The sequence below is a fragment of the Cydia splendana genome, chromosome 4, assembly GCF_910591565.1.
Source record: "Cydia splendana chromosome 4, ilCydSple1.2, whole genome shotgun sequence".
Lineage (NCBI taxonomy): Eukaryota > Metazoa > Arthropoda > Insecta > Lepidoptera > Tortricidae > Cydia > Cydia splendana.
The window spans coordinates 1,130,179-1,149,385 of NC_085963.1; the positions used below are offsets into that span (position 1 = coordinate 1,130,179).

The window sequence follows — 19,207 nt, forward strand, 5'->3', positions numbered from 1 at the left end:
TTCGTTGCAATCGCTGAACCGCCAGGGCGAATACCGTCTAGTATCTTAGAAGCGTGAAAATATATTTTTTGAAAAGTTGGCTTGTAAAGATGTTTGAGAACTCGACTGTGCCTTATCAGAATCACTAAGGAGGATTGAATTCCGAAAAATAGAGCGTTAAAGTGTTATTCTGCGGAACTTGCTAACTATGTAAACAAACCGCCATATTGAAATTGTCTCTGAATGATATCGATATACAGTTCCGTGAAATAATCGTCAAAGAATTTACTAGTGGCTTTTGTTTACATAGTTAGCAAGTTCCATAGAATGACACTTTACAGCATTTGAATTTTTAACGATTATTTCACGGAACTGTTTTGTAAATACATTTAAATCACGTAATTTTTTACCGTTACCATCTTATTATAAAAATTAATGATCAACTAGGAAGGTGTTACCTAACCATTGAATTATGTTTTTTATAAGTACTAAAATTATGGCACTGTAATTTTTGTCCTCGATCCGTTTTTGGGTACGCATACTGTGTTGTACTTGTTATTTGGTTACTTGGTAATTATGTCGCTTGTTCCTCATTATTCACATCAATTTAAAATAAAAACCTTCAAGTTCCAATCAAAATATTATAATGTTTTATCGACAAAATAATTTAGGTTTAAATTCGGATTTAATTGCAAAGTAAATTAAGTACCAAACTAGATTCAAGCATTTTGTAATGTCAAATAATTACCTACTAATTTGTATATGTTTGATCATCAAGTAACTAAATAATGAAATACTTAACACATTAATAGCTTTTGATAAATGAATAGTACAAACAGCAACTCATGAATTAATGTATAATTATTGGTACTGAATCTAGATTAGGAAAAAATTAAAACCTTATTTTGCTAAGCCCTATCCGGGTCCTAGTAGTTATGTATGTGCCTACCTAGCATTAAGATGCATGTGCCAACTGTACCTACTTGGTTGCAAATAAACATTGAAATTGAAATGGCGTTCTAACAGTTTTAATCGTCTGTCGAAAGATGGCAGAAAATGTACTGTGGCTACATTATTTACCATGACAGTAAATAACTCTCTATTTCAAATTCTCTTTGATATGACAAAAAAAAACTCTCCTGACTGTACATCGGTGGGTCTTATTGCAAAAGGCATAAGGGCCACCGTAGTACTTACAGTTAACAGTGTGAGCGATAGTACCTATTTTTTTAAACGTTTTTCTATTGCGAACATTAAATTTTCTTCTTTGAATATATTGTAATTTGCCAAACCAACAAATTTAATGGTAAGTCAAACTGGTTTTAATTACATTCAATGAAAAATACGACAAGGTTCAATTGTTGACACAGTTTACTGATCGTATGTCAACCTTATTGCAATTAAATAAGGCCTACTTTAAGTTAGATATATTATTACATAGTAACACTACACTGCAGCTGTATCGGTCAAAGAGACTTAGTCGTACCAAAGCTCAGTAAATATATAAGACTGATAACGTCCATGCAACATCGTGTGCCTAGTTGTAGGTGGCGCTATTTATTATTATTGCATTCTAGCTTTTTATGTATGAAAACTTTCACCTTAAATATGACTTTTCTGTCATGTCATAGGCAAGAAAGTATAATAAAATGTTAATAAAAGCATTTTAGCATATTTTTATTTAATGACGTATTCTAGTGAACAGTCTTTGAACGTGACAAATGTTAAAAGTAGTTGGCGGCATTAAATTCGAAAAAAGATGATTTTGTTTGGTATTTATTGTACTTTTATGTCTGTGACAGTGACAGCGGTTTATAGGTATATCCAATTATAAGTTTTAGAATTATAAATATCAGTAAGATGACAATTTTCATACGCTCAAAGCTAAAATACAAAAAAAACTGCCATCACGCCATCATGGTGACTGCTTACCATCAGGCGGGCCGTATGCTTGTTTGCCACCGATGTAATATTAAAAAAAAACTAACTAGCGCCACCTAGAACAATGGCAAAGCATACTGCTTTGTATAGGGTGGTATAGGTTAACACTCTTGATTAATACTACTCTTTGATCTTACTAAGCGATATAGAAAGCCAAACGGCCTTGGTACACAAAGGCTGCGACAACCGGACCTACTTGTCAATTCCTATACAATCAGCAACGAATGTATCATATTGTCACCGTATTACGTTGATATAAAGTTGTATGACTTATGCTGCCGGCCGTACGCTGATACTATCTACAATTCGCGAATAATTTCCATTTCTGAGCGTGTATGTTGTTTGTTGAAATATGAGAATGTGTGTAGATTTATAATAAGATATAAATATTCAATTTAACATTCTAATCTTGTTGTGTTGATATTATCTGTTAATGTTCGTGAATAATTTGTGCAAGTGTTATTTGAAAGGTCAGAAGTATTGTCATATATCCCTTTGTTAATATGAACATTAATTTAAATGCAGGCTTCGTCCTAACTCGTGCTTTTACAGTACAACTCTAAGTAAAAATAAAAGTTAGTTTTTGATGGATGACGTTATTTCCTACGATTTCGGTTTCGTTGGCGATTTATTAGTAAATTGTATTTGTGGACATACATATATTATTGGCATATCTATAGAGACAATAATTATGATGAGAATTCAAACATGGCACTCCAGGAATTCCTTCTTATACTTGCCAAAGCCTAAGGCACTGTCTTTCAAGCTTTCGTCGGATACGAGCTACTTATTGTCTCCCTCTGTCTGCATATCTCCTTGTTTACTTAGTGTCAGCTTAGATTTCAACTTATCTATAGCCACAAAATTGAGATTTCAAATAGGGTACTCCAGTAAGTCGCTTTCAGACTTTCTGAAGCCGATGGAGGCACTATATTTCAAGTTGTCAATTGTTTTGATGATTTCTGTCTTACTGTCAATATGTCTACTCTTTTCTCTCACTTTATCTACTAACCTGGTGGCAGCTTAGATTTCAGCATATCCATAGCCACGACATTGATGATAAGCACCCAGATAGGGCACTCCAGTAAGTCGCTCTCAGACTTGACGAAGCCGATGGCGCTGAGACACTGTGTTTCAAGCCGTCGACGGTCCGGATAGGAGCGACGCAGCTCCCGATTCACGTTCGATTGGAATCTCTTCATGTCGAATAGCTGGAAAAAAGGAAAGTTGTAGTAATTTATGGCAATTTAACAAGTACTTACTTCATTAACAGGAGACATGTTTATTGTTACTCTATAATTAAGTTAACCGTCACATTTTGACAATTGACGATTTGAGAAGTTCTAAGGAATTGGAATTCATACTCTTACATACAGTGGAACGAAATCTATGGAATTGGCAAGAATGTTGAGTTATTTCTTTCAAACCTGTACGGAACAAACGCTTTTGTAAATCAATTTGAAAACGGTCAAGAAAAGAAGGTCTCTAAAAGTGCTTTAACAAAACTTAATACAAAGAGTCTACGATCGTGTAATTTATTTTTATAAAAAGCTGTACCGTCTTTAAAATTAATCATCTAAAAATATATTAAATGAATTTCGTAATACGAAAGTGTTACTAATCTAAGATAAAGATCGAATTATTAAAAGCGTACTACCAAAAAACCCGCGTGGTACTTTTTATCTCAATTAAACATACACATTGATCAAAACGGTTTCATTGTAGAAGAGTCAATTGTTCGAAGATTTTATCGAGCTAATATTACATAACAAGACATCAGACGATAATGAAAATACAATCGATAAAAACGTCAGCAGCTGTTTCGTCTCTTTAATATGAACTTGGATAAAGACATTGGGTTCAGTATTAATTATCGCGTTATTGAAATGTGTTTCCAATATTTTGTGTTTTGGAAAGAGACAAAAGCAGAGGAGAGAGAAAATTTAACAAAATTAGACTGTTTTAAAACTAACAAAATTAATATTATCCGTAAAAAAATCAAGTGCAGTGATATACACGCATTATCTTTCGGCTGCTAGTGTAATTTAAATAATTTAATCATATGTGGGATAGAAAATAGTCATTTCGATTTAGAGAAATGTTGTTTCGCTATTTTCTTTCTATTCTTGATAGACTGATAGTTAACGACAAAAATACATCAAACTGTGACGCTGAAAGTGCTTTTATAATATGTTTATTAACACTTATAACTCCCAATATACCTGTTAACGATTATAAAAAGTATTATGATGATGAATGATATGAAATGATACGGTTTAATGAAGTTAAACAAGATAAAGCACCTGAATATAATGAATGCAAAAATATGCTAATTTAGCAGCGCGGTGTAGACATGTGTGTAAATTGTATATCTTCTTTATGAAGACACAAAGTATCTCGTTTGCAAACAGATTGTATATGTGACGTTCCACGGGAAAAGGTACCTTATGAGGGTTTCTAGTTTCGGAGATATTAAATGTTTTGTAAAGAGGTGAAAAAATGCTCAATTTTTTTTTATTGTGTGATCTGAAACCTTAATGCCTAACGTTTGTTTATCTGTTTTTATTTTTGTTATAAGTTAGTTATAAGCCTAGTAATGTCGTCTCAGAGTTTAGTAGAAAAGGTACCTTATGGAAAAAAGATTGAAAATTCCCAAAAAAACTAGTCAATACGGGAAAAGAAGTTTGGTAGAGAACTGTATTAGCATTCTGCAAAACTAATTTGATAATTTCAGTTCTGGTTGGGGCGCCTCGCAAATATTATAACCGTACATAGACCGACATCACAAATCCAAGTAGACTGCTATTATACCAAAGTTACTCTCGTCAAGTCTTTCTTAACTAGAATAATCTTCATTTGGTTTGGTCGCATGCAGTAAATCAGCCATTGGTTTGCTGAAAAATGCCAATACCCGACGCATTACCTTATGGAATATCTGAGGTCATTGAACCTCAATGCCGCTTATCTTCAATAGCAACCGAAATATATTATTGATAAGAAATAGACGATTTATACCATCTTAACCCCAAAATATTATTAGTTTATCCTAACTGTTCCATCATCATCATGCCTCATCATGTAACTTGACCACAAGGTACCTTTTCATTACATACAAATTATTGGTCTTTTTTAAGATTATTATGACGAAGAACTAATTAAATTGGGGGCAGTTTAATGTAAATTAATATTTTCTATTCATAAAAGATAAACTATAATATGATTGATATTTTGTAGTGATGTATTATTAGATTTATTTCCATAAGGTACCTTTTCGTAAATGTATGGAGCAAATACTGTTATTGTTATGTAAGTTTAAAGTGGCATAAGGGGTTAAATATAGTATTTAGTTGGGGTTTTAGGATTTATTTCATTTGAATGACAGAATTTCTTTCATATGTGCTCAGAAAAATTGATTGTGTGTCACATTAAAAGTAAAAATATTCAATTTTGTGATTTTATATGAAAAAGTCAGAAAATACATTTTCACCTCTAAATCGGTATTGTTTTTTGCTTAAACTGTCTGTCAGTGTCGTTTTCTAATAGATAAAATTTAAATCTTGAGAGCTCATTGCAATCAATCGTGAAAATGAAATAAAACTTTATTTTCAAGAGATTGGTTAGTATACACATAAATCAGTCGATATCAAAAGTTTCTATTTGCATTACAGAACAAGTCGCAATATTTTTTTAATCTCAGATATATAAGGCATTATTATTTGTAGTCAACTATGTAACTTACTTCAGGAACATAGTTTTTTAGGCGGCTAAACTTAAAACTTCTCTATCGTAAAGTTGCTCATTTCACAACATTATTTTCAAAAAATCATATCTCTGTAACTACGCAACCTAGAAGGTTGATCTTTTGTGTTATCGATAGCTTATTTATTGTAGATTACTGGGGTATGCATAACTCCATACCCGCCATAAGGTACCTTTGACCGTGGGACGTCACATATTAAACTGCCTTTTAACACTGAATATGTTTTAAGAAAACGATACTATGTTGAACTTAACAAAATACAAAGGTATTAAAATATGGTTCATATAAGGATTTCTTAGATTCTAATCGTCTTCCTCATTTCTGATTCTGACAGAAAATGCTTTATGCTACAGTCTGTTTTTTAGGGTTCCGTACCCAAAGGGTAAAACGGGACCCTATTACTAAGACTTGGCTGTCCGTCCGTCCGTCCGTCCGTCCGTCCGTCCATCCGTCCGTCTGTCACCAGGCTGTATCTCACGAACCGTGATAGCTAGACAGTTGAAATTTTCACAGATGATGTATTTCTGTTGCCGCTATAACAACAAATACTAAAAACAGAATAAAATAAAGATTTAAATGGGGCTCCCATACAACAAACGTGATTTTTGACCAAAGTTAAGCAACGTCGGGAGTGGTCAGTACTTGGATGGGTGACCGTTTTTTTTTTGCCTTTTTTTTGTTTTTTTTATATGGTACGGAACCCTTCGTGCGCGAGTCCGACTCGCACTTGCCCGATTTTTTTAATATAAATATTTTAAAACACAGACTTGGTAAAATTTTTGTTTCTTGAGAATGACGACTAATAAAACCATTGTATAGGTCAAATTTTACATAGGTAATTAATATGCCAGAATATAGGCTCCACCATCCTTTACTTTATTTATTTTATTGTCACTGTAGGCCTTTTATGACATTTCTTTAATAGATATTTTGATTACAAAGAACCATCCAAACCAAAGTCCAACTTTAAACCAAAAACCGCCTAGTCAGCTGCATCAAAATTGAATGAGCCTTTATAAAGCCGTTACACAACTGGTGCACTTTAACGTCACTTGCATCTAATCGCCGGTCATCTCTAAGAGATGCCGACGCACGGTGTACTCGGTGCACTATGTGTAATGTGGAATTGAGGAAGTGATGTTGTTTATATTGTTTTGGAGCATTCCTTACAGAATTCAAGTATTTTCGTTTCTGAGAATGGTAGGAAGCTGAGTTTGGGTTTGACAGTTGATACTGCCAATACAAATAAAAAATACCTATTATTATTATTCAGAGCCCAGTGTCTCACTGCTGGGCAAAGGCCTCCCCCCTCTTCCTCCACTCGTCTATATTTAGTGCTATATCTGGCCAGCCTCTCAAGAAGGAGTCCAAGTTATCCCGCCATCGCCGACGAGGCCTGCCGGCTCCCCGGTTAGACTCGTGGGGCTCCCATTCTTTACCTTGGCCCACAAGTCATCCGGCATTCGGCAGACATGACCAGCCCAGTCCCATTTTAACTTAGCCGCTTTCCGAGCTACGTCTATTATTCGAGTTTTAGAGCGCAGCGTGGTGTTTCGGACTCGATCCCTTAATTTTACACCTAATATGCTGCGCTCCATAGCTCTCTGGCAAACCCCGAGTTACCGAGTTAGTAAAAAATACCTACTTTATTTTATAAAATATATGATAAAATGCTCTAAGGGATGGAGCAGTCTTGTAAGCAAACAATAGCCTGTGTTGGGAGACACCGCTCTTTCTATAGATTTTATAAGATTGGCGTTCGTAAAAGGCATTGTAGTCATTGTTGTGAAAACTCCACAAAACATGAGTTTTTTTTATTAAGTACAGTTATGAATTAGTAACAATGATAATTCGGCTCGATTCGGAAAATGAATTAGATTTCTACTAGACTTCAACAACAAGTTACGATACGGATAATTTAAAGATATTTGTAAGATAGATATGTCAAATTTGACGTTTCCGCGATTCTGGAGGTCCTCTTGAACGATTTCGACAAGTTATGACTTAGATATTCAAGTCACATCTAGTCGATATCTAATGTAGATCTAGTTGATCTCTAAATCGTCTTAAGATCTTGTGATTATCTCGAAATCTGAATAGGCCTGATTGCTTAAGAAAGCATGGATTTCAGAGAGATTTTAAACATCCTTCTGTTTACATGTAAATTCTAACGAAACTTTACTAAATAATGTATGTATTTTTACGAACTCAACTGCATTTCAATCAAAATTGATGCTACAATATTCATCTAAAGAACTTGCATAGCCCAGTGAACAGAATGATTGAAACCAATATATCAATGTGGAAATTGGATGATAAAGAAGCCAATGAATTTTTCATACAACTCATTGGACATTACGCTTAACTAAGTATTGAAATGATAACTGGAATGTTTGTTCAGTTATTTATTACGAAACTCTGTTCGTTAATTGGTTTGTTACTTAGAGCTGTTATGATGAATCGAGTTTGCGCAATCACTAAGCAATCATAGTAATGTTAGAAAAAAACTGGTTAAAAATGTAATGGAACGAGTTTTAGAAAATAAATACTTACACTACTACATTTAACTTGATCAATCAAACAAAAGTAACAAGGTAATTACAGAAATGTAGTGGGCCCAGTTATTTAAAGTTATAAATTAAACTTTTTTTACATCTGGAATTTTTGTTATTTCTTCCCAGAACCATAATCATACCACGAGTTCTTTCGATCCTTATAGGAGAAAAAAGGTGTTCTGAGATTTTTATTTCCATTCCGTTATCAGTTTCATAGACTTTTATGACGGTAACGGAAATAAAGGAACGAAAAATGTTTGGAAATCATCGCCTACTACTTATAGAGCTAGCCTTGCTTATTTCGAAGCTACGTCAATATATGTAAGATTTTCCCGTAGCATTTATTTATGAACTGTATGTACTTGTTTATAGAATTAAATAAGACTAAGATTTTTCAAAAAGCTAAGTTAACTATGATAACATTGTTTTATTAATTTAGCAAGCGCGATTCGGTGTGGGAACAAGATTCGCAGGGAAACTCCCAGGATTGACGCGTTTCAACACGGTGAAGTATTGTTTCATTTTTAATTTGATGGCAACTTTTGATTGCAACTAAATGTTGAACAGAAGAAAGTTATAATATATACCGACGTATATCATGGAACTAGGTAATCGTAGAAAATGAGTTTGAACCAGTTGTAAACAATATCTAGTTAGCAGATAATCTAAAGCATACAGGAAATAGTACACTGGTCAAAAGTTATCAAACAAATCTATACTAATGTAACAGATTAGTACAATTTTCTCAAACCACAGACAATAGAACTGTTTGCTTACGTTCGCTTTCGTTACTCACAATAAAATAAAATGAGAAGCCGACAAATACGTGAGGCAATGACCATTCTTTTCGTTACTTAATGGTGCTATCTTTTCGCATTGTTCGCGAGCTAACGTTACGTAAATCTGGGGAGTTAATGGGGTATGAATTACTAATTAATCCTCGGTACTCTTCCCCATTGTACTATTGTTTTAAATCATTTATCCCGATAAATCCGTACAGGCATATAACACGAAATCATGACGAAAACGATGGTAATCTACTAATCTCATCAGAGTTGAAGGTTGTGCAATAGAAACATCAACTAAAAAGAAATTATGTAGCAATGTCATGGCCAACAAATTCTGAATCGTGTCGAACACAGTGTGGGGCGGTCGTGATGCGCCGCAAATGACTCGGCCACAATGCAACGCATTAGAGTAATGTTCTGACTCTTTAATTTTTTTCTGTGATTATTGTCTTTATAAATTATGAAACTTAAAGACATTAAGGCCGTACTGTTAGTTGAAGCAATCCAACAATTATAACAAGAAGAATTGTGGGAAGAATTTATTTATCCAATTCGTAAGGGCACACAATAAATATGGAAATGTTAATATGGCAACATGTAAAATAAGCGTCCTTATAAGCAGTTCAAATTATGTAGGCAGCCATGAAGTTAATCGATCGTTTCGACACGTTACTTCATAAACGCTTCCATCTCAAAGGAAATTATTGCTGGTAAACACCTCTTCGATATTTGTACAGAATAGACAATCACGGCGATTCAACTTTGAAATAAGTCTTCATTTAATAGTAATAGAGATAAATTTCGAATGTCATTAAGCCTATATAATTTTGCTTTGCTCAAAATTGTTGGTAGTTGAAGGGTAATGGTAAATGTAGGGCATGTGATTAGGCGCATCGATAGATGAAAATATCGATCGCAGCGAGCTACTGATCGTAGTCATTAGGTGCAGCTGCAGTAATATCGACTTGCGAGACCCGTGACTAATGGAAAACTAATGGGAATTTGATCAAAATTATGTCCTCTAATTATATTTTTTGTTAGTCTTTGGATATAAGGTTGTGTTTCAATTTCTGATACGTGTTCTTATTTTTTACGGCTGCCCAAAAAAGAGTGTTTAGACTACGCGAATATAGGTTTTTACCACCACTTACATAAGTTGTGTGTAACCTAACCTAAATAAGTACTACAGCAAAGTTACTATTCTAATTTTACTGTTTCCGAAATGCTACAACTAAATTTCATTAAAACAGGCATAAGGGCATTCTACTACAGTCATTTCAAATCTACCGAGGTCAATTTTGGTTTCGGCACTGTCAATTTTTCAAGCCAAGGCAGAAACAACATCAATCTAATTAATAATCTAGTTTAAACTAGTTTAAAGGAAATAGCGGGTGAGGCTTTGGCCCAGCAGTGGGACACAACAGGCTCTCGAACTATAGTTTAAAGTCGTTTTCATCTTCTAACTCACCTTGAATATCTTCTCCTGTTCAAGCGCATACCCCGGCAGCTTGATTATATCCTGGCCAATGGCAGTCTCCTCGTTGGTGGTGGCCGCAGTACTCTTCACGAACACACTACTCTTCGAATAGCGTCTGATGAGTATGTTACCCGCGTCGTCCATTTTGATTTTTACTCCCTGTGGACAAATTGAATAATTAATGGCAACAATTTTATTATTTGGTATACTTCAACCCTTTCTTGATTTGACCGAATAATTTAATCATTCGATCACCGATTTCTACCGACGAGTTAGAAAAGGCATAAGATAAAGAGTGAATTCCGATGTAAGGAATTGCACGGTCGCCATATTTGTGGCAAAGTTTGCAAAATATTGATCGCGCAAAATCTGATACATAAATAAAAACTCAAAAAATGAATCCTTCCATAGGTTTATCGTTTTCAAATTTTAATTAAGCTCATAAGCAGTTTTTCGATATATTCTTAATTGACCAGTGACTACATACTTAGTCTAACATCATTTAAGACTCTTATACGCGAAGTCAATGTTTACATTTGCGTCCACACGATAATTAATCATCAATACTATAAAAAGCTCTATAATTTGTTGTCTTCACCGTTACGACCGATGACATCACAATCAATCCTTATCAACAAATCAACAAATACTTCAAGGTTAACCGATTCTTCGGTTTTGTTACTTTAACACTTTTCATCTTCTTCTGATTTATAGCATTCGAGATCAACAATAGAACATATTCTAATAATCTTTTGACCTATGACATCAGCTGAGTCTCACGTTGATTACAGCATGTCAAGTAAATCATTTTTATGAATATTCACATTTTGGGAACGATTTAGACAATGCACGGAAAAGGTTTTGTGAGTACCAAATTAATAAATATCGCTTTTGATGCTTGGCAATGAGAATGATTAATACTTATGCAGTTTGGATGATAAAATTGATAAATTATAAGTTTATATCAATTTTCAAATTGATGTGTTTTTTTTTAAAGCTTCATTAACATTTTATACCTTCTTTTTATTTTCATCTACATATTTTATTAGTACTTATAGTTTAGTTTTTATATAATATTAATAAGTATTAGTTTAATTTTTAGGTAGGTTTATTTTAATTTTAGCTCAGTTTTTAAATGTTTAATTCATAGTTACTGTTAATGTTTTTTTTATTATATATCTGTATTTATTTTTCTTCATAAGTTAGGTTCTTTATAACATGAATATAAAAGTAAAATACAAAAACACATAAAAACAATAAAAAATACATTTTTATTATTATTATTAATAAATTTTATTCAGAACTTAACATTTTAAAAAGTATTTGACTTTCCTTTAATATTTTATATCCTTAGTTTGAAAAGTAGGTACCATTAAACCTTGTTTTATCTCTGGGTCATTTGCAATTTTTTTGTACCTTAGTCTAATTTTTTCTTAACATTCGTTACGAATGTTAGCTATTTTTGTATGGTATATTTATGTAATTTTCGTTGCAAATGACCCCTCTTCAACATTACACGTCCGTACAAATTAACAATTAATAAATCAACAAAGTAACCAACGTCAAAACTAATTAAAGTGATGATTGCAGTAAATGAGCGATTAGCATAGCTGCAAAGGCCATTAGGAACGTTATCGATTGGCATACCATATCCGCCATTTGCAAGTGCAAAATTGCCGGTAGTGTTTTAGGAAGTGGAGCAACATTTCAGTTCAGTGGTTAGTACCCTTAACTAAACATCGGTCGACCTTAAGTCTTTGCAATAAGGTTTACTTATTGTCAGTAAACAGGACGTTAGTTTGACGAAACCCGACTTAATTGTCGCGGCAGTTTCGAATACCAGACGGGCACCCGTGCGTTTATAATCGATTCATTTGAGTGGTTACAATTTAATTAATTGGATTTTTAACTACTTTATTAGACATTTATGGCATATGGTTTTACTGATCTTGAACTAGTTTATGGGTTTTATGACGGACCACCCAATAAATAACAAAATTGCTTGACCTTTTTAGTCTCAATGACTTCCGTCGAAACATAAACATTTTCATTTCAGTCTTCATTTGTAAAATTGAACCATTAACGACTATAACGACTTATTCCGCCCATCTTTATATATGTCAATCAATCTTCAGAAATACAGAAAATATTAGATAGCAATTCTAATTCAAAGGGCAGTAATATTCACCGGATCTGAACTAGACAAATGAAAACTGATGTGGGGATCAGTCTAAAATCCATTCAAACCTACACAACATTTTTTTCTAAATAGGAACGGATTTGTTCTAAATAGGTCATTTGATTCAAGAACACCAAAATTAGATACGGGCAATAACATCTCCCCAGCTTCTGGCCTTACGTTTAATGTTTGATGAATCTAATTTAAACGTATTAATCATCAAGACAAAACGATTCTTTGTTTATCCAAGGCATCTAGAGTTAAATTGCATATCTATACAATCAAAGTTTGTTGGATTAAGTTAAAATATCGTATCTCCTTACAGGTCTTATAGTGAATAGAGCATTTTAGATTAGGATCGCATTAAAAGCTTGATTCCAAATCAATATTTGCCAAGGTACCGACCTTGTCTTAGACATCTCGTTATCATTTTCATTTGAATGTCAAAATGTATTGGATCCTATTGTTAGAAACATTTCGTAACAAGATCCCTGATTATCATTTTCTGTTGTCTATGTTTTCAATCAATGTCGTGTTAGTCTGATCCTTAAAAGGATTTTTATGTGTTCTTCATTTTAAATTTAGCTTGGATGTTTTTGCTCCATATCCTTGTTTGCAACGTTGTCTGTATCGTAAGCTGTCTCTCTAATTCAATTCTTTTGTTAGCGGTTAGCTTCATTTGATGCAGATTTTATTAAAAAAATTGAGCATACGCACTAGTTTTTGGGGAATTTATGAACAAAGACTTCCTGTTTAATTCAGTAGAAGCGACTGATAACTTGAAATGTATTATACTCGTAATTATTTTTTGTTAATCTGACACAAAAGAGGTTTGTTGTATATCTGCACGTCTGTCTATAGTATCATAACTTCAAAACGAATGAACCGATTTCATTACGTTTATTTATAACGGATTTGTGTTACATGTTATGGTTCTTAGATCACATTTTATTGGACGGCACTGTTTTGATATAGTCACGAGTTTTTATTATGATCCTTTTTTAATAAATATTAGAACCCTGCAATTTATATTTATTAAAATTCCCCTAAAGTTAAATGTGCACTGAATTACATTAGCAAAATTGCCCACAGGTAACTCGGAAACGCAAGTGTATCAACGACTTTTTCCCATCAACCGCTGTCAAGCATCTAATTATGGCATTCGGTGTTATGCAACCTTTTATGTAGTAATTGTTTCCGACGTATGTCGTAATACAACATTATCCGTCCGCGTTTGTTCTTAATGCTCGGGTGTTGTTTAATGGCTGGTCTTCTAATGTTGTTGGTTCAATCAAAGAAAAAAAAGTTTGAGATCGGGGCAAACCGGATGCGTATGCAGAGTATGCAGAGTTAGACCAAGAGGAATGAAGAGGAATTTTCAGTGGCGGTCTGCCACCAAAAACATTAATTTCCTTTCTATGAAAATATGACGCTATTATATGCAAGCGATTACTGATGTGCCGTTGGAAATATTGTGTATGTCCAATACCTATTGTGAAATTTACACACACAACAATTTCGGAAACTACTCATATTTTTGTATTGGGACGAAATTATCCTTTTTCAAAATGAAAGTTTCCTATATCCCTATGAAATTTCCTTGACATTTCCGAGATCTTTTTAAATTTTTGGAAACTTTTGTAATTGATATATTATTATTTCTGTTCTAGATTTTTCATAGCCTGCATGACCACTGGTGAAGCTAATCATAATTACGTCATTTTATATTTACTCAATTTAGGGTTAAAAAAAAAGGTTCGGTTCAGCCGTGCGGTTACAGTCGATCGGTCATGTCCGTTTTTAGCGTAGGTGTCATGGATGACGGCTAATGATGAGCGAAGTTTCTAATTATTCATTCTAATGGAAATATACATGTATGTATTGTCGATAAAGTAAGGTGTTTAAAAATATATTATGATTGATTGACTATGATAAATAGGAAAAGCATGAGTAGTTTCTATAAATTATTGTTAACAAACAAACTATACTTTAGCTTGTCGTATTTTCGGAAATTATATTCAAAATGGCGCTTATTAATAAGCTAAGTACCTAAATACTCAGATAAGTAAGATCCTTTTCTAGTTATGGTTTTTAATATTAAGGATTCATTTAGACGATGCGAGAACTCGCATGCGAGTTTCATTACATTGTGGGTTTTGATTGGTCAGTTGAATTGGACGTAACCAACAGTCCGCGATGTAATTAAAATCGCATGCGAGTTCGCGCGCAGTCTAAATCAGCCCTAAACCTATCCGGGCACCAGAAACATATAACTTGATGTGTTTTTATTTATTAATTTCTTACCTGTCCTATATGTCTTTTTAATTCTTCCGTCTTCTGGTCTCTGTGAGGATTGTCGAACCCGCAAAGGCCGATTCTGTAAAGAAACAAAACAAACCTTAGCAAATCAAATAATAAAAAAGAAAATATTTTTAAAATTTACATTATTCTTATCACGTATTCAATATCAATATCTTTGATCTGACTATTTTATGAGTTGGGAGCTTGCCAAGATATTTTTATAAAGCGTAAAAACCCCATCTTTATTACCAGTATTGTTTTATTCAATGCTTTTGCATACCATAGCATGTTTATATTTTTCGTGAATAGTGAATAATTTCTATTGGAAAATTCCGTTAGACACTTAAATCTAGTTCGACATTTGGTTCTCATGTAACAAATAGTAGAATGACGGCATAGGAATTCGCTCACATTAGTATTTCGTTGCCGTATAATATAATCCAAATAAAAAAGACGTATCTTTATAACACTTTGATAGAGACTTACGACGTTTTAAATTAAGAATACAATAGGAATATTGTTTTCTTAAAACCGTTCCTTGGCATTGCTCTGAGAACGCCATTGAAATTCAACTCAAGTACGTTGTTCTGGTAATGCCTACAGACGGCTATTTCTACTGGCCATGGTCACTACTATGCAGTTTTCTATTCAATGGAAGCCGTCCCTAAATGATTTCTTTCGAAAGTAATTTCACATGACAGTTTTGCGTTTAGAATTTAGAATCAGAATACGGGTGTTTGTATAGCACGAATGAGTTTGACATTTAAATGTTACGAAACTACGTAGTAAGGTCGTACAGAGATGGTATAATTTTATTAATAGAAATGTTACACCGACGCCGCTAGCATGTTTCAAATGATACACCTGCGATTGCATTTTTTAATGACTTGATTGTTTTTAATCAATTTAAAATTGTTTTTCGTTAGTTTACGTTGCGATATATAATAAGTTGTATGGTCATGTAACACAACTGGTAAGCGATATAGTAACAATAACCAATGTAGGTCAAGTTTAGAAAGGGCTTGGAAGTTGAGCAGTATTAGCACGCTTACACATTGTGATCTTAGAAGTTTGACCTTGTTCTTTCTAATACCTTCTGAGCTTCTAAAAATATGTAGTGGCATTTGAGATTTGAACTTAAATATCGAGCATCTTGATGTATCCACTAATATTTATGAGTTAAAACATTGGAGCTCTTTGTTTTTTAATGAAAACATGGTGAAAACATTTATCTTCCTGATACTCTGAACATGAATGAGACTTTATTCTGTTAAATAGATAAGTTCCTTATTTATTTACGTACCTATTGCTCTTTTTTTAAGTCTTATATATTATATATTATCCTGGTAATAATATTTTATTACCATTTTGGTAAGTAAACACAAACAGTGATAGGTACTAAAAATAAATTATATCTAAACTTAAGCGTTTTTTGGAATCATTTTTACCATAAATGTAGAAGTCTCTATAAGTAGCCTTATTGGATCTTCCTATCAATATTTTAATTAATCCTCAAGGTACAGTTCGTCTAGATAATGTCACTGCATATCAGTGGGTCGTCGAACCAGTGGGCGCAGGCGCGATCCCAAAACCAAAACGTCACAAGTGCCTACAAACCTCCAAACATATTTACGGCCTTTTTGCTAAGCAGGTGTAGGTGAATGGAGACCTTGGTGGTGTCGCGTGCCTGCTTACCGATTACGCAGAGTTGATTGAGACTGTTGAGATACAGTTAGCATGTGTCCCGTAATGTTATTGGACACCCTGTATATACAGGGTGCCTTGAACTTGAGGCTTACACCTGTAAGCCTACCTAGCCTGCCTACCTAGGTGTAGGTTTTTCTACGTTATTATTTTGCACGATATTGGGGACTGGTTGTGTGGTATAATTTCACAATTTTGTTAAATTTCCGAATATCCGAAGGCACATCAGTAAGTACCTATGTTGCCTGTTGAAAAAGCAGATCAGTTGGAATTAAGTAGACACGCCCCGTTTTCAACATCCTGTCGTGTGAAGTATCATGCAAACTTGTAAGTACATAGCGTAACACCTCGGCTTTGCCCACTAACAGTAAATACATAGAGAAAGACCTCGACTTTGCCCACTGTCTGTTATTAACGCTCACTGCCCGCACATTACCAGCAAACTCGACATGCGTGATCCAGTCAAGGATATGTCAGATAAAATAGAAAATTAATTCGATTGTTTCATATCTAATTCGATTATGTGTTATTTCGTGATTAACAATTTCAAGTCACGACCTGTTTAAATGAAATTGTGGTTTCTGAGGCACGTAAATTATAGTGTTCGATGAAGTGTAGGATTATTGCAAGGATTTTTATCTTATGTCGCCTTGGGAATAAATTGATAGGTACGTAACTGAATTAATACTTTAGAGGCAAATTCTGTTTATGCATTTGATCTTATTTTGATATACTTTCACCTTGAGCACCAATAAGCATTACACAGAAAAAATAATTAGCCAAACTCACTGTGTAATAAAAAACAACTTAATTGAAATACCTAATAACGAAAATAAATTAATCAATATAATAGATAAGTATCCTAAAATCGATTTTGTTGTTACAAAAGTAATACATATTTCGTAAGGCCCAATTTTTGTGTAAGTAGTAACAAAAACATTTTTCATATCTCATGCTCTGAAAGTGGGTCGTTGTTGTTCTAAAAGGTGCGCAGAAAGTGATACGTTTATGCTCTAGCGCAGAAAAGTGGTGTACTCCTCTGCGTCCCCGTCCCATGAACAACTGGGTGGAAACAAAATGGAAAAATAGTGTCTTTATTTCCTCGTCTGGAACAATTGGTAATTCTTTAATTTTACAAATCCCACGTTGATCCTTTTTTTATAAAAAATGATGTAAGTAATTTGTTAAAAACAAATTATTCTTGATTTCTTTCGTTGAATTCTATTTACTCGATTTCATAAAGCGGGAACCAAAAGGAATACACCAAAAATATTTTTTTAAACCTTACGCTTGCGTAAATGAGCAAAGGCAGAATCTTATACAGCCACAGTTAAACGTTTGTACGATATTAAATTGGTTTTTAAAGTTATTTAGAACTATATTCATTAAAATAAAATAAAATACAAGATAAAAGTTTCTTATATTATTAATTAAATTGTTATTTAATATTAAAAATACTTTTATAATATTATGACGTGGTGCGGCGCACCATGGTCGCGGTGCGGTCCGGTAGTCTGTTGCGGCTTTTAGAACGAAAAAGTATAAAATTAAAAAAGTACGAGGCAATCCCGCTGATTTTCATACTATAATGAACAAATTATTTTAAAATTGTTGTAGTTTGTAAAAAAATGTGTGTTTTCGTAAATATTGCAATCTAAATGATTTTCGTTAGGGGTGATTAATCTTCACGCATGTAAAGTCTCCGATTGCAAGTAAGTCCTAAGGAAAAAATCATGGCCGTAGGTTTGTTATGTACTTCAATTACTGATTTTGCGAAATTGCCTTGTCTTGTTTGGTTTCCTCGCATTCGATATGAAAAGTAGAGTGTTTAACTCGGGTGAAAGGCACCGTTTCTGTCTCGGACTATTGGCGCTCTCACTGCGTTCGAGCGCCAAACTACCTCGACAGAAATGGGTGCCTTTCAACCCTTGGTTAACAATCTACTATTGTTACTCTTATGCAAAGATTTCTTTCAGTGTAGCGGCTCACGGTGATGGGTGCTGGCGTAATGAAATCAGGAGTTAGTTGTCTCATAACAAATATAATTATTATTTGGAATTTGAAAAAAAAAGGGAATTTGGAAATACATTAAAATTTCCTTCCCACTTATTGGGCACGTGAGATACCGAATGAGGACTCAAAGGCAAAATAAGATCAAAATCTTATCAAATTAATAAAACGGAATTGGCTCTCTTGTTTGATTTGGTTTAGATTGGCATGTTACAAGGAAAGAAGCAGTTTGTAGAGTGCAATTACAGTTTGTGTTTTAAATTAGAGTGGTCAATGAACCATTATGTCTAATAAAGTTATAAAGGTTATGGTAATTATTTTTTTGTGTAGGTAATAAACATGTTAATATGTAGTAGCAAATGGATCAGATGTATTGATTATTATTGAATGCTTATGCTGCTTATGTAGGTAATTTATGATTTTATTTAAAGATCGTGATCGGACAGTGCTACGTGCAGAAGAGCGAGTTACAAATGTTCAACAGAAATCTGTCACCTTATTTTTGAACTAATT

At 33.6% G+C, this 19,207-nt stretch overlaps 1 protein-coding gene across 4 annotated transcripts in view; it reads right to left on the reverse strand.

Moving 5' to 3' along the window:
• The window catches only part of LOC134789638 (uncharacterized), a 275,518-nt gene that overhangs the window by 31,606 nt on the left and 224,705 nt on the right, over nt 1-19,207 (reverse strand). For all 4 annotated transcript variants that reach the window (XM_063760225.1, XM_063760227.1, XM_063760226.1 and 1 more), the window contains exons 4-6: nt 14,984-15,056; nt 10,492-10,659; nt 2,933-3,131 (exon numbers count right to left, since the gene is read on the reverse strand). In XM_063760225.1, the coding sequence (XP_063616295.1) occupies nt 2,933-3,131; nt 10,492-10,659; nt 14,984-15,056 (440 nt within the window). The remainder of the gene's footprint in view (nt 1-2,932; nt 3,132-10,491; nt 10,660-14,983; nt 15,057-19,207) is intronic.